Here is a 20,905-nt window from a genome sequence, read left to right on the forward strand (position 1 = left end):
CTTTTGCATGCGGGTGTCAGTGTTGATTTCGAGCATCAGGAGAGCTAAACACACATAAAGCTGCCCCAACTGTTCAATCACGGCGCTCCGTAAATGGGAGTGGGCCTGCCGTCGCAATCAGCTAAGTGTAGCAGGCAGCTGTTGTGTGGTGGAAGAAGTGTGTCATTAATTCTGTAAATATGGCTTCCCTCATGTGTCTGAGTATCACCCGCTTGGGCCACAAATACGCTGGAAGAGCTGAGGCTTTGCCAACGTCTGGTAAATTGGGCAAAACTGTGAAAGACTCAAAAAAAAATAAAAAACAGGACGTGAACTCAAAAAGACCAAACCAGCACAAGGTGGCCAACCTCACTACAAGGTTTTTTAATGTGAATGAAAACGAAGCAGCATCTCACTCAAAAAGAACTTATTGTTGTGTGTCCATGTTTTACTTGTAACTCATTTATCCAACCACAACAACTGTGTGAATAAATAAAAGACGTGTTCTTTCAGAGGCAGTGCAGCGTTTAAACTGATGGTTAAGCACTTGCATTGTACTGTAAAGTTGAAGCAGAGAGGCAACAACACTCTGGCTCTTCTTTTACAGGCTATCAATAATCTTTTTCTGACACATTATTTGCTGGCTTGCATGAAAATGGGGAGCAGCACGGTCAGTGGTTTACCACAAAGACTTCTGGGAGCTGGCGAGGGCAGTGTGCGTGGGCGATGCATCCACCCTGGGACTCTGCCAGGATGTCTTTTTGACCAGGCTGCAGGAGGACTAAGGGCCAGCGACCGAGCAGCACACAGACTCTGGGAAAAACACACACAAGTAATTAGATGACATGACAGTAAGGAAGGTGAGGATTTTTTGGCAGTTCAAGCTTAGTTCAGCTCTAATCACAACCCCTTTGAGCAAACATTTGTGTGATTTAGTGGCTGCTGCAGTAATATATTTTGAAAACTATTGCACACATCAGGAACAATTTATTTTATTTGGGGGAAATGATCCGTCATGTGTTACAGAAAAGTTTCCAATGCACTACATCTTTCTCTTCTTTATGACGTTAACTTCCACCGTTCTCTATTTCTCCCTCTTTCTGCTTTTCCCTTGATGGCCATCTTAGGGTATAAAAAGTTTCACACCCATATTCTCTTTGAATTCAGCACAGCTAAGGCTTTTTGGGAAATTAAATAACCTGAGGATTGAGCTACTTTAGGAAGGCCAATTAACATATTTGCCTCTAGAGGAAAATATTGCCTGAAGTTTAATGGACGGTAATTTTACGCATGGATTTTTCCGTTTTAATTCTCAGAGCTTTGAATAATCCGGAGAATTTGTTCTACAGAACAAGGGGTTTTAACGTTCCGCGCTGAAGCTGACGTGGTTAAATTCTTAGAGAACTGTGTGTCAAAACAAATAACACAGGGTACATGTTCTGTTGTGTTAATTGAACATGATTCAGTGATTTAATCCAGAGCAGTCTTCTCTTTTTGACTGTTAGTGTGTTAATGTATCTTTCCCAGAGCAAGATCCAAGTTTGGAAAGAAAATTTGTGTTTGCAGCAGACCATTCTGGTTGAAAGTATTTTGACAGCAACTGTGTTTGACCACAGTGTGTTTGGACAGCGTTCCATGTTGGTGGTGGTGTCCCTTCCCTTGGGTGACTAATCCAAGATAACATTTCAGTTGAGCCTGCAATAAGTTGCACTCCAAAAATGTTCATCCAAACTCTAAAGTTAGATTTAAATTACTTTTGTGTTGCTTCTTCTCCACCCTTCTCTGCGCACTCACAAAATGGAAGTCATATTTTAGTTCCAATCTCAGCGTACCTTCTCCGACTCTTGTCTAAATCCCACCGTGCCCAAAGATCAAAGTCTTATATAGTTGGGATAACCCTTATTTCTTCTCATTAGTGGGTAACCTGATGCACACTGACAAGTCCAACAGTTGCTGCGGTCAGCTGCTGATGGCTCCAAATGGCCCTGGCCCCCTCTGCGAAGGAGGCTGACCAGACGCTGAAGTAGTCCTTGAGTCCAGTCTAGTGTAGCTTAGCATGAACTCCATTTACGCTGTCGCCTCTAGGCCCAAACCAAAAGGGACTGTTAAAAATGGGCTTTAAGTCTCCAACGGCTCGGCTGACATCCACCGCTACAGATCATTAAGGCTCCACAGCCTCCCTCTCCCTCTCCTCAAACACACCAGTGGAGTCATTAAAGGCAATGTGTAATTAAAGTTGGAATAAACAAAGGCTTTTCCCCAGGTCTTTTATTTCTCCTTCAACCATGTGTGTATCCCTCTCTCATTTTCACACATGCTTTCTCTTTCTCTCCCTCCCTCAATTTCTCTTTTTTCTCTCTGGGTCTCTGAGAGAGAGTTGACACATAAGAGAGGAAATTCTCATTGGCTCCCATGGTGGTGGCAGGCATGGACGAAGGCCCTCAGCCTAATTAGAAAACTAAATACTCTGAGTAATGCCTAACCCTGGGGAATACAACTGCCATATCTCTTACACATGTGATGTGGAAGGACCCGGAATGCCACTGGGGTGTCTTGCTGAAATATCCTGCTCTGTTCCCCTTTGCACAGCTGTCCACACAGACTCATGTACTTAAGACAGGCTCTCTTTCATAGTTAAAATAGAAATTTGTGTCCTAAGTGCTGCAACACAGCTAATGCTAAATATTTAATTCCCACGGGTGCTAATTATGGTTGAGTACTGGCAACATGGATTCCCTTTTTTCACTCCACATAACAACTGTAAAAGCAATTTAAGCATTTTTCAATTAATTAAACACACAGTCTTCCAGTAACCTCTTGTCATTTTGCCCTCCAGGACCATAGCTAATTTGTGTAGAATAGAAAAGGGGAAGGAGTGGGGGTGGGGGCTGTTTTCATCTTTGCAAAGTGCTCCTACAAAAGAATTAAAAGGGAAGACACATAATTTTCATGAGAGTTTAAAAGATCACTCTCTGGCAAGATCATTCGTTTTCTTTTTAACATAAAAACCCTGTAGTATTCCAAGTGTAGTTTTGAATGTTATGAACCTTCATATCAGATGACTGTAACCACCAGCAACCAGCCCCCATTATGTTATCAAAGCTGTATGAGATAGTCTGGCCATGAAGCTAATCCCTGATGTATTTTTAGTCACAACTGACTGATGAAGTGAAATTACTACATCAGTGATAAAATAGGGCTCTCTGAAAAGCCTTTACAAGATCATGCAGCAAACCAAGAGAGCTCTTTAGGCTACTGCAAGTCTAAATGAACTTGTACAGCAGTGCTGAATTGCATGACAATATGCTGAAAACGACTTGTAGTGAAATTAAGATAAGGACACATTATGCTTCTATAATATGCTGAAATGATCATTTTTGCTCTAAAGTTCTGTTTTCATTCCAGCTAAAAATATTAACCCGGTCTTCATTCACCCATGATTTAAAGAGGGGAAAAATTCACTTGCTAAAAGAAGAAACACATAATTTTAGTGATAAAAATATTCCCCTGAAGGATTTATTGATATAAAGTGGAACTTCATATAACATATTACACAGTCTTTTATTATCACCCTTTGTGCATGTGCCTTTGGGTGCCTGTGTGCGAGCTATTAGGAGGGGTAGAGGCACACCCATCCTCTTATAAAGGCCCCTGTCATTGCAAGAGATCAGAGGCAGGCTGTGAAATCCAGCTAATAGTCATTATGGGATCCTGGTCCCTACACACACCCTACCTGCTTGCCAAGGCGGCTCCCTCACACTTCATATTTGCATTGTGTCATCTTATCAGCATTCACCCAGACAGAGGACACATCACACTGCATACTGACAGCCACATCACTAATATGAGTAAATAAGAGTGAGGGAGAGGAGGGTGAGGAGAATCAAACGGCCTTCACCCTGCAAAGAAAAAAAGAATCACAAAGACATTATGCAGCGGCACAACCTCATGACACTAAAAATAGCCGGAGCAATATTGTTTTTTCTCCTGATGTAAAATTAATGTCCATAGTCTTTGTAGATGGCCCTGGCATGTGATGCCCCCCCTCCTGTTCTGAGCGGCGAGGAAGGGTGAACTCTAAGAACCCTGCGTGCTCAGTCACTTCTGGGCCCATGCAGTCAATAAGGCTATTTCTGATCTCCGGATGGCTAGGGTTTCAAAGCCTGTTTAAATGGGCTCCCACAAAGCCGGAAGCACCAACCTCAGTCTTCTCCCTGCCTGTCTTTCTCCCTCACTCTTTCCTCCTCAGCTCTTTCTCTAAATATTGAGAGGGAGGCTCAGCTTGCCTACCCCCATGGCCATGAGGAGGGGGGAGCTGTGGGGTTGAGGAGTCCTCCCCTTCCACATGCACAGTGGTGAGGAAAGACAGGGAAGCGCAGGGTCAGGGCTCCCGGTGCTAAGCTGTGAAAGGCAAACGTTTGGCAGAGTAATTACACGCCGCACTGCTCTGGGAGTGATTAGTGATAGTTGTCCGTTCAAAGTGTTTGGGGCTCACAGCCTTTATGGGCCACGCTTGCCTTCCCTTCGCCTAATGTTTAGATTGCATTTGCATCAGGAAGAGAGTTGCATGTGTCAACACAAACAGTGTGCCTATGAAGCTCAGTGAGTGTGCACTCGCTTGGTTTTCACTGATGCTCGAAATAAATTCAAGATTCATATCCCGTAAAGATTATTACATTAGTTTTGAGTATCTTTCAGCCATGATTTCGTAAATGCACTTCTCAGATTTTCTGTGCCTGTCCTTAGTAGGAGAGAAATCTGTATATCCTTAAAAATGTATGCTCCATATTTCCACTGCACAAACACCTTATGTTTATAAAATTTAAGCTCTTATACTTATGTTTGCAAGCCTTTTAAGCACTTCCTGTTTATAACAACTCCACTTGGCAAAACAAAGCCTGCTCCATTCCCAGGTCAGAGGATACCTTGGTTCATCGCAATCAACATGCTCAGGTGGTGCAGTCTGGGCTGCCAGCCTTTGATGTCCTTGCTGTGCTAATGTTGGCTAGCAACGCTGTCCCAGCACAGCCTGCAGATGTGCCTGCAAGCTGTAAGGTGAGCAGGGATGCTCCTGAGTATCCTGTCCAGTTGTAGAGCATACCCTGACAGAGGGTGTGGCAGGGAGGGAGGGGGGGTGAAAGCAACAGGAACAGATACACACATGGAAGAGGCTAGTGGGGCTAGGAACTAAATGAAGTCAACATGGGAAATGTTTAAATACTAATGTGCCAAACTAATTATTTTCTCTCTTAAATAAATCTTACATATTATTGTGAGGTGACAGTTGTCTTTAGCTGTCTAAACTAGGATGATGTTTAAAAATGTGTTTCTTCTGACTGTAGAAAAACCAAAGCTCTGGGCTGCTGACAGAACCCTTTTCATGAGCTCTGTCCTGTTGAAAACCCAACATACACATGCAATTGAATTTAATCCTACTGATATCTTTTTGAGGCCCTAAAAAAATACCTTAACAAATCAGAGTAGTGTGTATCAAAGAGATGACTGGCATCATGTTTCATCGCCCTAATCCTACACAGGGGCCGACTTCGGCATAGGCTGGAGTGTTGGGTGGCAAAGCGGAGGAGAAACAAGCACAGCCGTGGACAGACGAGGAAATACCTCAGGGACTTTCTGGGATTGGGGAAGAGGTAAGACAGTACCTGTAGTGCAATCCCTTCCAAATCTGCACCAGGTGTCAGGCATTAAGGAGAGCATCTCCGCTTCAGCTTTCCACGTCTGGCTCAATCACCCAGGGCAGTGTGTCAGATGTTGGACAAAACTGATACTCTCAAAAAAGAAGAGTTGAGGGAGGGAGACCTGGGGCACCACACAGCCCATAACTGACAGAAAGGTTTCTGATGGAAAAACATTTCATGAATAATAAAAAATAAAACGTTTTGCAGAAGTGATTTTATTATTTGCTTTAATATCATTAATGTTTGCTATTTAAATTTCCAATGAAAAGTTGAATTAGTCTTCTGGGACTGGACTGAAGACTGCAATAAATGAGTAAAAGATGGAGGAAGGACTGAATGCTCTGAGCTTTAATGAGTTTAGATAGATTTAGAGCAACATTACACTAAGATTTATAGTTAACTACAAAGACAATTGCACGTCTTATTCCCTTTGTGATAACACAAAGCGTATAGTACAGAACGCTGAGCTTGAAATTAATATCACACTTTCAATCATAAAGTCAAGGTCTGAAATGAACACCTGGCCCCTACTCAGTTTCAAGCAAGTCAGCTTTTTGCATGCCCAATTGTCCTGAAACAAAACAGTGGCAGTGGAATACTTTGGTGCCAAGAGGAAAAAATAGAACGTGGAGCCATGTTGGCATTGTTGTTTCCACAGATTATACATGACACACTGAATAAAAAGGGGCCGATTGTAAGATGTTTAACTGTATCAGAGGCATGGGAGAGGAAACTCAATACCTCAGCACAGGGAGAAGGAGAATGTGACTGGGCACGTGCGGAATGCAGAGTGGCAGGAGGAAAGCGGCAATCTAAATTTCTAATGCTGAGGATGTTTCCATTCTGTGTTTATGAAACATGGCTGCCGGGACTACAAAGGTAAGGGGATACAGCATCAAAGTCGGCCCTGACAAAAACAAAAAAGCAACAATGCTGCAGTGGAATGCACAACAGAACATAATACTCCACCTCCTCCTCCTCCTCTCCCCTAAGCAGTCTCATTTGATTACAGTGTAGCAGGCCCCAAATCAACCCCTTAGTCCCATTTCTCACTGCGGTGAGTAGGAGGTAGAACACAAGTTGCCAAAGTGGCCCAGAAGGAGAGGTGATGTTGTGGAGGAGAATCCCTCATTTGGGGAACAAAAGAACATGGGACTGGGTGAGCCGAGGTGTCCGCGGGAGGAGAGGAAAGTGGTTGTTGTCCCAAGTGTGGTGCCTGAGGCAGAGACTGCATGTCTGATGACGGGCCAGGCGACGTATCGCTTACAGGCTCCCTCGGCAGAAGCCCCTCACATGTCCGTCTCCAGCCACAGAGTTTGCCCTCTACTTAAGGCAACAAGAGTCAGGCTCAGCATTACAAGCCTATTAAAAGATACTTTTAATTACGCCCTGCTCTCCCGGGATCACTTCTTCCGTGAACTCTGTGTTTCTTTGGCATGTGCACTTAGGAATGGCACAACCAGAAGCACGTGTTGTTTTCTCCCTCCAATTAAAGGGCATGTTGACAGATTAAGGCTGCTTCTGGTTTGTGCTCCACTAACGCATTTAGGGAAGATGATGAACATGGGGGGGGCAAAGAGAGGGGTGAAAGAGGGAGAGTCAGCTAGAATGAGAAAGAGAGAAAGAGAGATAGAACATGCACATGAACCCTGAGGGATTAATGTGTTTACATTACCTGGGCTGTGATCTATCACCAACCTCGTCAACTTCTATTATGCATCACATACATAAGCAAGCAACAGACCTGGGAGCCCCTGCAACTCACTCATACTATTTCAATTGGATTAAGTCAGTGCAAATATCTGGGGCAGAGCTCCCACACTGTGGTTTTAGCATTCTGCTAGTCATTTGATTTGTTTCGATGTATCACTTTACCTTCATGAAGGCATCGCAGGAGTAACTCCTACATGCCTCGAGAGCTTTAAGGAGAACCGGATTTTAGATATTTACCATATGGCAGGCACCTATAGCACCTTCAAAACAAACATGCTAGTTAGGCACAGAGCTCTCAGATCATGAATCAAAGCATACATGTACACACCAGTGAGAGGAATAAGGGAATGTTGAGTATGTGGATTCACCATCTGTGATATTCACTAACACAAGGCTTATATTGTCCCAGCTGTAGAAGGAGGTCTGTATTGTGTGTGAAACACTCAGTTGGAAAAAACCTGGAATCCCTGCATAGATGCTGACACTGGAGTCTGAAGCTGAGAGCTCATAGTCACACTCAGGCTTCATTATATCAAATCAATATTCATTTAGTCACTGAGGCTATTGACTCAATTCTGAAATAATATTACAGGTCATTTGTCTTGTCAGGGAGCAGGGAGAATTATGAGTTTCAAACCATCCCCCATTAAGAAAAAGGGGATATGAGGTGAGTCCAAAAACAGCCTATAAATACAACTATAAATAAATATTTTTTGATAAAACACTGAGAAATCAATGGCTGCTTCCTGTGATCCATCCCAAGCAAATCAATCATCATCTGCACAGCTGCCAGTGTGGTGCAGGGGGCCGGTGAGGCGCTGAGAGAAGGGTGCAATCTTTGTCTGATACCTCTCATTTTGGAATCGCTTCTCATAATAGGGTCATCATTTCATCACTTAGCCCATCCAGAGCCCTGCCACTCAGCCTGGCGGTGATCATGGGGAGAGTATGGAGGAGGGAGGGTAGATGGGGGCCTATCAAGAGTAAACACACACACACAACCTCACACTATACATCTTCATTCAGGTCAATAAAAGAAAAGAGATCAGAAGAACAGAGATAAAGAAGAAAAGAGATTCTCTCTCCTGAAAGAACACTGTCAACTTGATATTGTCTCAATTTTAAACAATTGACGCAAAATTTTAATCAGCACATGAAAGTAGCTGAGCTGTTTATGAGATGAACTTCTTTTTCAACAGTAATGAAAGAGTGATGACTGCTTGGGGAATAAAAAGTTGATTCAATTTGATACAGAAAAAAAAAAGATGACCTGCAATAGAGTGGAAACATGCTCAATAATAATTCCTGAAATTTTAGATTCATTTAAGTTTTATTGTCACAAAAAAGTTTCTCCAAGAGAGTGTGTGTTTGTTAGAGGGGCTGCATTTCATTGACTGCTTCGGAACACAAGGCGACATCCTCAGTGTTGATCTAAACTCAAAACAGAGACAAACAGTTATCATTATTATTATCATTATCATAAAGAATAATAATATTATTACTATTATGAAAAATGATAATTTTCAGGGTAAAAAAAACAAAAACAAATATTGCTTAGTAATAGAGACTCAAATAACACTTATATGAACAAGCACTGTAATACCTGACTTTTTTTTAAACCTATGAACATAATTGGTAAAAAAAAAAAAAAAAAACTTAAAAAAAAAAAACTCTAATAGTAACTTGTTATAGCTGAACTGGATGCCAGTTGTTTAGTCAAGTAGCGTGGTGCACATATGTTTAATCATTTAATAACCCCTTCTTCAGAAAAAGAGGGAAAAAAAGAAAAATGCAAGGTCAAAAATAAATTACATCCATTATTTGCAGCAGATCTCCCCAAAGCATTTGGGGCGAAAACTGTTTTGAATTTCAATTGGCTTCCAAGTGGCAAAAGCCCTCAGCTAATACATCAAAGAAAAATTGGTGTCAACTAATCGGTTTAGGACACAGATTTAGAATGGTTAAAAATCCCATGAATACTTCAAGGATTTTTTCTGTATACCACGACAGGCTTGGGAGCAGTACAGCTGACCTTGTGCGCACCAGAAACCTGTCCGCCACTCGACATTAACAGACTCTTTAACTCGCCCAGCCGCGCAATTAGTCCTCCACAACGTATAATGTTGTGTAATGATATCCTCTATATCCAATTTAGATTACACTTGCTCCCTCAGGCGTTTTAAGTGGCTTGCATCATATTTCATTCACCTATTCTTCTTCGCCACGTAAAGCCGTTTTCATCGTAAAAATCTACTAACAACTACTAAATAAGAAGCTTTTCTTGAGGTTTACATTTGGATTTGGGCACTTTTACGCACTTAAAAAACTACCAGACATCTTTCCATGTAAAAAGAGCAAAACTATACTCACCTACCCTTCATCCTTAATCAGCACGGTGCTGAGAGACAGACGCAGATTCCATAACCTACTCCTATTATAGGCTCCGTGATCCTAAATTATGCCTCCTCCTACTACTTCAGGGACTCACTCTGAAGCTAAATGTATTCTGGAGGACGCAAGACACAAGATATTCAGCCCAAGCTCTCTCCTCTCTAAACTTTATCCCCCGCTTCTTTGTGCAATAAAAATGTAAAAACACTCATTATGTTTTATTTTACAAAAGCACAAGGTGTGTTACGAATATGAAATAATTTCTCCGAAGTCTGGATACCCATGACGGACAACAATTTCACTACAAGCAGAATAGTGACGAATTATTAATTCTCCTTTTTTTAAGCTTAGCGTGACAAAACTAAGGAGGATTATTGTCAGCACCAGCGGATTCGGACGGTTCTTCTTTTTGGGAGAAAAGTTCCAGTAATGACTTGATTGTCTGAACACAACAGGAGGCTGTGAAAATGACTCTCATCGTATCACTGTCATCTGATTAGGCTACACTGTAGGGTCGCTTTGTGTATCCATCCTTCTTTCTCTCTTTCTCTCCCTCTCACTGTACCAGCGTCATCACTCTTTGCTCTCTGGAGGTTTTCAGAGCGTAAAAAAACACGTGACAGTGTGTGCACACACTCTTTAGCAGCGCCTACAGCGATCCCTTTCGGCTTATCTGAGACTTGAACTGGAAAGTCAATCACCAGAGTGAGAAAGGCATTTAGATTTATAAACCTCAGAAAAAAAAAATATCATGATGTCAGGCAGCTTTTTATGTTAAACGTAATTAAAATTTAATTTTACACACGAAATGTAATAATAATAACAACAACAATAATAATAACAATGGTAATTAAAATAATTTTTCATCAAAGTCTACGCAGATTTAACAGATTAAATACAAAAGGGTACTTGGCGATAACTGTGCCATATTAAATAGATCTAGGCTATCCGATATTTCAGCTCTGAAACATATCTGCGGTGATCAGTTGAGATTACATCCTGTGGTCCAGACGGATTTGGTGTAGTTGGCACTAATCTGCCCTGGCTTGGGGGTTTATGACTTTCTGGGAGTGTGTATCTGACTGCTTTATTCCAGGATCTGTTGCAAAAACTATTTAGCCCTCGCTGCAGTAAATCGATCAAACACACGTGGCTGCGCAGTCAAAACACAGTCCAGCAATCACAACATTTAAATGTTGATAATGCAAAGTTTGTTTACGTGCAGAAACCATGCTGATGGCCGATTTGCGCTATTTTACTCTCACTTTCTGGCTGTCATATCTTACCGATGGCGTTAGACAGTCGACGTGCACAACCGTAGTAATCCGTTTGAAAACTCCCACTGCGGATTTTAACACAAGGCGCGGAAACCACGGAGCGTCATTCTGTTGATTTACCGCACACGCTTAAACTGACGACTTTTTTTTTACGCACAAGGAAAGAACAACAAAAAAAAGAGAGAGCACATCAGTGAAGCGCCTGTTTAATTCCTGCTGGTATCTTGCAAGCCCATATCCTGGCATACAACAGCCGATTTGTTATTGATCAAGTGTGAAAGTGACGGCTTCGTATTTGAAAAAAAAAAGAGAGTTGGGAGTTGACAGACTCGCATGATGTCGCCATCCAAAGGGGGGCTGCCAGGCGCACTTGAGACTTACTGCAACGAGGCTTGTTAAAGAGGAAAAAAATAGAGAAATAGAGAATGAGGATTGTTAGTTAACGCGAGAAAGAGGGAGGGGGTGAGGGAGGAAGAATGAGAGAGGGAGAGAGGGAGTGAAAGGGGGCAGAGAGAGAGAGAGAGAGAGAGAGAGAGAGAGAGAGAGAGAGAGAGAGCATGGGTTCGGGCAGGGCTGTGGTTACCCAGCATAAGCTCGCCTTTTCCTTCGGTGACTACACCCCGAGAGGAGGAGCGTAGTAGGCGTCAGGATCCTCAATTTTTCAACTTAGCATCTTGGCAGGACATTTTCCCAAGCAAAGCCCCCGTCCGACGGGTAAAAAAAAACTTCTGCGCGGGCATGAGAGCGACGGCGCAACTCAGATAAGGGAGCGAGAGAAAAACAAAAAGAGACAAAACATCCGACGGGCAGTGGCAGGCTGGCTGGCAGCAACCAAAAAGAAAAAAACTCGCCCAACACATCTTCCTCTCTTTTATTTTATCACTTTTACTTTTTGCCTTTAGCACTGACATTTAGAAAGGGAGACAGACAGCGGTCTGCACACACACGACTCTATGCGCTCCAGCAGCAGTGCATGAGAAAATAAAGGTGGGAAAGTGCGCAAGTTAAGTGGCTCACACTCTCCGGGCTCCAGCATGGCGTATCCTCAGGGCTACTTGTACCAGCCGTCCGCTTCCCTAGCCCTGTACTCATGTCCTGCGTACAGCACCAGCGTCATATCAGGACCCCGAACCGAGGAACTTGGGAGATCCTCTTCGGGATCTGCTTTTGCGCCCTATGCCGGATCTACTGCGTTCACCAGCGCCTCGCCAGGCTACAACTCTCACTTACCGTACAGCGCGGACGCAGCAGCAGCGGCCACATTCACCTCGTACGTGGTGAGTAAACTAAAGGTGATTATTCAACCTAATAGGAATTAAAAGCGAGGATATTAACTCGTTATAACAGTGTTCGCTGTGCTTTCTTTGCCAAGTCTGTAAGAGGGAAGTGTGCGTCACCGCAAGGATACATTACAGAGAGCTTGGTCCAGGGAACACGTTATTGACTACACAGCACTAATTTAATTGAGTGCTGTGCTATTATATGGTTCTTCAGTAAATTGCAGTTTTTATAAGAAAGTGTGGGCAAAGCCCTGCCGGAGCTCCTCTGCGTATAACTGAATGTAACGCGCTGTGTGAAGGCAATTTAGGTCACTGGATTTGTTTCTTATCATCCTGTCATACCAGTTTTAAAATTTAAATAGTGCAACTTTTGACAGAGAACAGATGGAAATTATGTTTCACGTTTCTAGATATTGGGTAGTGATCAAGTGCCTTTACAAGTACTTCGTGCAAACCGGCTTTACAGGCCCGTTTACTGCAATGAATGATCGAAGTTAAGTATCAGGAGGCTGAGGATTAACAAAAATGTTATAATGAAAAATTATCATATTTTCAGATTGCACTATTTTAATAGGGAGAGAACAGCCCCTGAAGAATGACATTATCCATATGATAATTTTAGAACTGCACTGAAACATTTGAAATGGCCAACACGGTGGGAGGAAAGTCCATAAACATTTATCTCAAACTGAAACTACTTCGTCAAACGTGCTGTTATTGTACACATGTGCGTGTTTGGGAAAGCGTGTGCGTGTGCATATGTGTATGCATGCATGCACGCGCGTGCATGTGTTAATGTTTATGTCCCTTCTACTGTTATGCAGCACTTAGAAAACTGCATGTGACAAAACTTTTGCACACTTTCTGATTATTTTTTTTCCCTTATAGAGCTCCCCCTATGACCATACCACGGGGATGCCCGGCTCTATTGGATACCATCCTTACGCAGCACCCTTAGGCACCTACCCTTATGGTGACCCAGCGTACCGTAAAAATGCAACCCGGGACGCCACCGCCACCCTGAAGGCCTGGCTTAACGAGCACCGCAAAAATCCCTACCCCACCAAGGGGGAGAAGATCATGCTGGCCATCATCACCAAAATGACCCTCACCCAGGTGTCCACCTGGTTCGCCAACGCCAGGAGGAGGTTAAAGAAGGAGAACAAGATGACCTGGACCCCACGGAACCGGAGTGAGGACGAAGAGGAGGACGAGAATATCGATTTGGAGAAAAACGACGACGATGAGCCAAACAAGCCCATAGACAAGGGAGACTCCACAGACACAGAAGCAGGTCGGTGGTGCAGGGAAATAAAAGGCAAAAAAAAATCATCAATTTTTCATCGCAGTCGTTTCCACTCAGGGTGCAAAATTGATTGCTGGTTAATGGTGGTATATTATTTATAATGGGACAATTGCTTTAAATAATAATCACCTTGAACTCCCCTCGTTTGACTTCTCAGGGGCTGAAATTGCTGGTGACGCAGAGTGTTTAGCAGTCAATTTATCTTTAACTGCATAATAAGGATACAGCTGGTGTACTGCGCCGGGTATTCGCTAAAAATATGGCCTTTGTATGGTAATTATATCCCGGATTTGAACGGTTGCTGAATATTTATTATTACAATGAAATTAAACACCAGAAATATATTTGTAAATAAGAATATCGCATGCTCAGTAAAGGGAACCATTGTGAAGAGGAACCCATTCACATTTTTTAGACTGGCACACGTTTATGAGAAAAATTTACAGCACACACAATAACTGTTTAAAAGGAAACGTCAATAAGTTGGCTAATTAATTTATATATAAGATTTCACTACCCCACATATGTTAGTGTTTTAGCCACGTTTGAATGTTCCGCTTCTTTGGCAGTAATTCTGTTCTTTATTTGTGCTTTAGATCATAAACTGCTGAACCCAGGGGACATTGGCTGTGACAGATTTAAAGAGGAGAACCATGGCAAAGACACAGATCCCCTCCTGAGCGACTCGGAGTTAAAAGACCAGGAGGAGCGGACTACAGACTTGCTGCCGGATTCCGCAAAACCGACCACGTCGTCTCCTTCAGCGGTGCCTCGGGGGAACCAAAACGTTACGCAACAAGACAAGCCGTCAGATTTGAGCCATGCACCGGGTACGGTGACCAGCAACGTGACCTCTGTTATCCACTCGCCCCCCTCGGCCCCTAAACCCAAACTGTGGTCTCTCGCGGAGATCGCCACGTCCTCAGACAGGTGTAAGAGCAGCGGAGACGCACAACAGGCTTGTCCCGGTTTGGGTCAAAGCGCAGTACTGGGCACCAACGCGTCGCCTTCACGGTCCTCCCCTCAGTGCCCGCTCCCCAACAGCACGGTCCTCTCCAGGCCCCTGTACTACACCTCCCCTTTCTACCCCGGCTACACGAACTATGGGGGCACTTTTGGACATCTTCACAGCAATCACGGCTCGGTGACCACGGGCTCCACGGCACATTTCAATGGATTAAACCAGACTGTGTTAAATAGAGCAGAGGCTTTGGTAAGGGAGAGCCAGAAAGTCAGAGGCCAAACGCAGGTAGATCTTTGTAAAGACTCCCCTTATGAACTAAAGAAAGGTATGTCAAACATTTAATACCTGACTATTTTCAACTCACCGCGGACTTTAATTTATTTTTATTTTATTTTATTTTTGTGGTTGCATTGAAGAAAAACAAGAAAAATATGAACAATGATAAAGCAAATTCTGAGAACAGTTATTTTCTGAGTAAATGCTTATCTTCAAATTTTTAGTTTCTGAATGGTTAATCCTAAAAATGTAACGAGAATGGTCTTAATCGCTGCAGCCGCCTGAGTCTATTTGTATGAAAGACTAACATGTATATTTAATGTAGCATTTTTGTATTTAAAATGGACAACACACTATCTTTGAAGTAAATTATGAGAAAAAAATATACACACTTGTGCAGCGATTATTTTGGGGAGCAGTTGGCATTCCCTGACATGAGTGCTTCAAGGCCAATTAATCCACACCAAATATTAATTCAATTTTTCATCCTGACAGATGCTTCAGTGGAAAGCATGGTTTTCAAAGAAGAGGGTATGAGAAGCTCTGATAGGCCTGAATTCAGCATATAAACATACCACACATTTATAGATCATTTTAATTGGTGCCAGTATACCTGGTTTGTTTATTTTTTTTCAGAGTGCAGAAATTTGGAAAAGTTGGATGTATCACTCATTCAATGCTTTATCAGGGTTTTTTTCCTCTGAAATATGACAAGGGCCTTCCTCTTCCCTTTAACATGGGCACGTTTCTAAAAATGGATATTGATATAATAACAACACCGAGGCGCAGTCGTTTAACCCAATTACCTTCCGTGTTTTATGCAGAGCAATCAGGTGGTGAACTCCGGTAATGAGCTCGATTTTATGCCAAATTTAGACCTCATTACTATTTTCCAAAAGGCGTGGCAAAGCTGTTAAAAGGGACGCGACCATGCATTTAGAGCATACAGCCCTATTATATATCATTAATGGAGAGTCTTTTTAATGGCGCGTTGGATGTGAAACAGTGATGTTTGGAGAGCTTTTTTTTCTCTCTTCGTGCACACAGTTGAGACAGATAGATATCAGAGCAGTGTGTAGCCGGTGCAGCCGTGCAGGCTCCCACTCTCTCCCTCTTTCCTCTGTCCTCTTACTCTTCCAACTTCTGCAGGTAGGTGTCACACTTGCTCCTAATTTCAAGGGGGGGACTCTGTGTTAATCCGTCACGGAAACCCATCCCTGATCAGATGGGCCAGTAAAAGGATGTGGAGCCAAAGGGGCACAGATATTGATCAGAGTTATAAGGAGGATTGATAGAAGTTTGAAAGAAAATTAAAAAAAAAAAAAAAGACAACCTACACACGCAGAGAAAATAATTCCCACAAAGCCTCGTATAGTAAAGCAGGTGTTTTTAAAAAAAAAAAAATATATTAACTGTTTAATAATTGTTTATAAAAAATAACAATAATAATAATAAATAATATATATATATTACACGTTAAAATGGCGACATGGTAACAACATGCATATTGTCTGGGACTTTTTTTTTTACTGAAGCCTTCTCGATTTGAAACAGCTGTAGGCCACAAACAAGTACAGGCCTTATTTATTTATTTTTTAATAAAGTTAAATATTTGTATTATTCGTTCACCAGCCATTTGAGTCATTTCAAGGACGGTGAATTTAAAACAAAAGCAATGATAAATACTGTTCAAATCATCATTCTTGTTATTAATATGATGATTATTATTATTATAAATGCTGTTATTGTTGACCTCCACTGAAGTGGGACAGCATGCTCTTGTTTATGGCTGCAATTAATCTCTATAGTTTACTTTCCCCTTCTCCAGATTGAGATCTCCCCTGAGGTTTCTCTAATTCCCTCAGCCTTAATGTCCTCTATTCGGGCCCTCTATTTTAATCTGACAGAGTGTGCTGGAGCAGTGATTGCGACACATCAGCCGGCTAAATAGCATAATTATGTTTTTTCTTTGCTGGTCCCCGGGGAGTTGGACTGCTCGATGCAATGTCCCCTCGGAGAGTATTAGAGTTTTATTAGAAATTGCGTTGTTTTTTCTCGGGATTGATTGAAGAAGGAATGTTTCACAGGGACAATATACGCACTATTTCTGCGCAGTAAATCATCTGCGAGACTGGGTAAATACTGTGACGTTTATATGCCAAGTATAGGTTTTTCAGGTTGTGTGTGTGTGTGTGTGTGTGTGTGTGTGTGTGTGTGTGTGTGTGTGTGTGTGTGTGTGTGTGTGTGTGTGTGTGTGTGTGTGTGTGTGTGTGTAGCGGAGCGATCTAGGGTACAAAGGTGCAGGCCAAACGCTGAGCCGCTTGGTGTTATTGGTCGTTAGAGGAACTTTATTAATTTTTATTTGTTTTAAAGAAAAGTGGAAAATTATCTTTGAAGCGCCAAACTCGTTCAGCAAGCAGGCAGGCGTGCTTAAACAGGTCTACATCTCACCACTGAACATACTTATTTATATAGATGTATTTGTGCACTCAAACCGGTTAGGCCAGGTTCTTAATTTACCATTATTATTTCATTATTATATTTATCTTTTGATCATTTTGTTTATAACGTTGATATCAAATATCAGGTCACGCAGGGTATCTTTAAATTGACGGAGATCTCGGGACAACTTTGTTGTCACAATAATTCAGCTCACGATTGTCGCTGTGAAGCTGCGTTTGTGCAGTAAATCACCTCATTTAGTAAAACTATAAATGTGACAGCTTGTTCCTTAGTGTTTCTTTACGCTGTAAAAGCTAGTCAATGAAACCCAGATTACGGTCGTGGAAGCTCTTCGTGCTGTGAAGCCTACAGGAGAGATGCTTTCTGCAACTTTGTACAGCTCGGTCCCTGGCTTCCCCTTCTGCTTGAATGGCGTGTCGGTTCATTGTTGGGATTGCTACAATGTGAGAATACTAAGTAGGGGTGAAACCGTTCCCACGTGTGGAAATCGGGGGAAAATAATCCGACAGGAGGAGAAGCAGCGAAGAAGAAAAAAAAAGAAGAAGAAGAGGATAACGTCAGTATCCTTCTCTTCCCCTACACTGCCGTTGAGTTTTCAAAGGCAGATATCGGGATGTTTGGGGAGAATGTTTCATACTATTGTCAGTGTGTGAATATATTTTACAAGAAAAAGAGTTAAATTAATTTAACATTGGGTCTCGGGGCCACGACTGACCAATAACAAAACCTTAAATAATGTTGATTTATTTAGCCTATTTTTTTTATTTTTTATTTTTGATAGAAAATAAAACCTGAACAAAAGAATTGATGCCCAATGAGGCCTAAAACTCATCTTAATAGCGCTGAGTAGACCTATACAGAGAAAAAATGAGACCGAAAAATAATCAAGTATTACGCTTTCTATGTTTGCATTTTTCTCTAAAAGTAGACACGACATCCTCGTGTGTGCTTCAGTGTATTCGTGTCACCGGGGAGCCGCTCGGCTGTGACTTAAAATAGTGCTAAAACGGGGCTAATGAATAACAAGAGTTAAACGTGGTTTCCAGTTTGTTTTCACACTTTTGGGACGGTGGGAAAAAACGAAGAGGAAGAGAAAATTTACCCAGGCTGCTGCGGCCCTCAATGATCGATTCATTTCTGGAAGAATCTGTAAAGCCTTTATAGTGCCCTGCTTTATCAGAGGTCAACTACATGACATTACAAGTCGTCCAACGATGTTGTCCAGTAGCCTACGCTCAGGAATCAGCCTTTAGGGAGCTCTCAACCACTCGGACCTGTAACTAGAATCCTTAGTTATCAGTATTGTGGCAGGAGATCTGCTGCAGGGGCAAACTTGTGACGAGACTTTGAGCTGAAGAGCAAACAGATTAAACACCGGGCAGCTCCGTGGACGCCTCTCAAATGCTACTGTATGTCAGATCTCCAGGTGAAACCAGAACCTGTTGATAAACAAACTACCAATATCACGGTGCTCAGTGTAAACATTGCACTGATAAAACGTCCCCTCGACACGATATAACACCGAGGAGCTGGGTCAAATTCAGCTCAGATGTGCAAATAGACACCTCGCTGTGCTTGACCTGCACAGATCATTCACAGAGGCTATCATCAGCTACATGATGTAGCCAAAGAGATATTAAGAAGCAGGAATAAAAGCAAGGCGTCTATGTTCAGAATATGGGGTATTTGTTCTGCTTTCTCTTTTTACTGCCTTGAAAAAATCTAAATTCACTCTTGAAATATTTTTTTAAAAATATGTCTGTAGCTGAGATTTTCTACAATGTTTGGCCCAAATGCATCTCTTTGGCAAACTGTATTTAACCCAGGAAAATAAAAATATTCACTTAAACTGAGGTTAAAATCAAGGACTAGTATTTCATGAGTTTAATAATCTGTTCCTCTCTCCTTGATCATCCTTTTTTACCTAGAGGCTAATTGAGGACACAATATTTTAGGACTACACAGGGGACTCTGGCTAGGATATACACAGTGTTAAGGCTTTACCTAAAAAAGAAACATAGTTCAATTTTGAATCAAACAACTGAGGCTCTGACATGTGTGTATAACGTACTCTTTTGGAATCCTAGAAATTCATGTCAAGGTAACCCGAGTCTCAAGTGTTTGGCACCTCCAAAGCTCATGTTAAGTGGAGTTATAAAATGCTCTTGAACCCACTGCAAAGCGGCCCAGATAAGGTGGCAGAGAATGATTTACCACTGTTTTCATGCACTTCACACACTGTTTTTCTATTTCTCCGTGCAGGTCCTCTGGGAGAGATTACATGTGTAATTTTCAGCTGTGAGATGGTTTAAGTGTGCCCCGTGCCGCCCCCCTACATAAATAAAACATTTCTATGAAAAGAAGGGAAAAAGCAGGGGGGAAAAACATTAACGAAGAGTGATGAACTATGAAGTCCTAGGAGGCCAGGGGTTGAGGTTTTGGTGAAGTGTGGGATTCAGTTACAGTGCCTAGAAATAACACATCTATTTAGGTAAGACTGGATTTATTATATATATACATTTTTTTTTTAACTTTTTTTAGACAAATTAAAAATACAAAAGAAAGATTAATACTGAGTGTTCAGTTTAAATTTTAGTTTTTCTTTTTGCTAAAAAAGTTGAATACATTTCACACTAATAGCATGACACAATTGCACAGATGCCCTCTTTGCAAGAACCTTGACTCACTGAGAGGGGACTACTTTTTGACCAATCTGCTCTGACAGCAGTGTGGCGCGAGCTTCTGACCCTGTGACTGCAAAGGGTCTGTGTTCAGTGGCCATGTAAGGGCCACACTGGGGGTTTTGCCCTGCCCTGGAGGAGATGAATAGCACACACACACACACGCACACATATTGCAACATACACACACATGTTCAGGAGGAACTTTTACTTCACGCCAAACCCCCTCAGGTATGCACAGCCACAGAGCATTAAATGTGCGCATCCAGTGAGGAGGTGGAGACACCAGCAGGTTCTTCCTCCTGTGACCCTGTACAGGTCATGTCTGCCTCTTGGACTGTCTCCTCCCCTTTTCTGGTCACAAGGTGAGGAATTTGTGCACACACTCCTGACATGCTGACGTTTGCCTGTGTTTTATGTGACACAACCCCTGCTACCTTACGCTATACAACGTCCTTCTTTGCAGATTCCATCACACCTAATATAACATAACATAGGAGACATGTCGTATTGATCTCTTCTTACAGGGCTCCAACAGGGTCAGTATGTCTGTACATGTAACTGGGCTAAATGGTCATGATATAGTGGATGTGGTTGGAGTGAAACATTAAACGGCACATATGATAAGGCCAACTAATGTTACAATATTAATGGTTGTGATGAAGATTGATGAACTGTTTTCTTTCAGTGACTTCAGAGGGTCCAGGAGGATGGGGGAGGTGCACTGAGCTGCTGGACTGTTTATTTACATTTGCCCTTTTTAAATGATCCCTTTCTTCACAACATCTGCTCCACATTACCACACAGATATCTGTCCTAATGACCGCTACAATGCCTGCTCTCTCACACACACATGCAGAAGCACTCACACATGCACTG

General features: G+C 42.3%; 1 protein-coding gene and 1 long non-coding RNA gene across 5 annotated transcripts in view; one reads left to right on the top strand and one right to left on the bottom strand.

The window, feature by feature from the left end:
• Positions 1–346: 346 nt before the first annotated feature.
• Positions 347–20,905, bottom strand: part of LOC141788048 (uncharacterized) — a 129,662-nt gene continuing 109,103 nt past the window's right edge. For 2 of the 3 annotated variants that reach the window (XR_012598103.1, XR_012598101.1), the window contains exon 4: positions 8,734–8,819. This is a non-coding gene — a long non-coding RNA (uncharacterized LOC141788048). Of the gene's footprint in view, positions 793–8,733; positions 8,820–20,905 lie in introns of those variants that run through there. The other variant, XR_012598102.1, reaches the window with a different exon arrangement.
• On the top strand, positions 11,659–15,253 carry irx5a (iroquois homeobox 5a). Of its 2 annotated transcripts, none has more exons than XM_074666699.1 (3): positions 11,659–12,348; positions 13,225–13,630; positions 14,239–15,253. In XM_074666699.1, the coding sequence occupies exons 1-3, from the start codon at positions 12,091–12,093 to the stop codon at positions 14,946–14,948; spliced, it is 1,374 nt and encodes a 457-aa protein (XP_074522800.1). In that variant the 5' UTR covers positions 11,659–12,090; the 3' UTR covers positions 14,949–15,253. The 2 variants fall into 2 exon arrangements, with proteins under 2 accessions (XP_074522800.1, XP_074522801.1); XM_074666700.1 differs by having other exon boundaries at positions 11,659–12,333; positions 14,239–15,252.

This window comes from Halichoeres trimaculatus, unplaced genomic scaffold (genome assembly GCF_033239565.1).
Source record: "Halichoeres trimaculatus isolate MK-OKI-2021-1 unplaced genomic scaffold, fHalTri1.1 fHalTri1_scaffold_3, whole genome shotgun sequence".
NCBI lineage: Eukaryota > Metazoa > Chordata > Actinopteri > Labriformes > Labridae > Halichoeres > Halichoeres trimaculatus.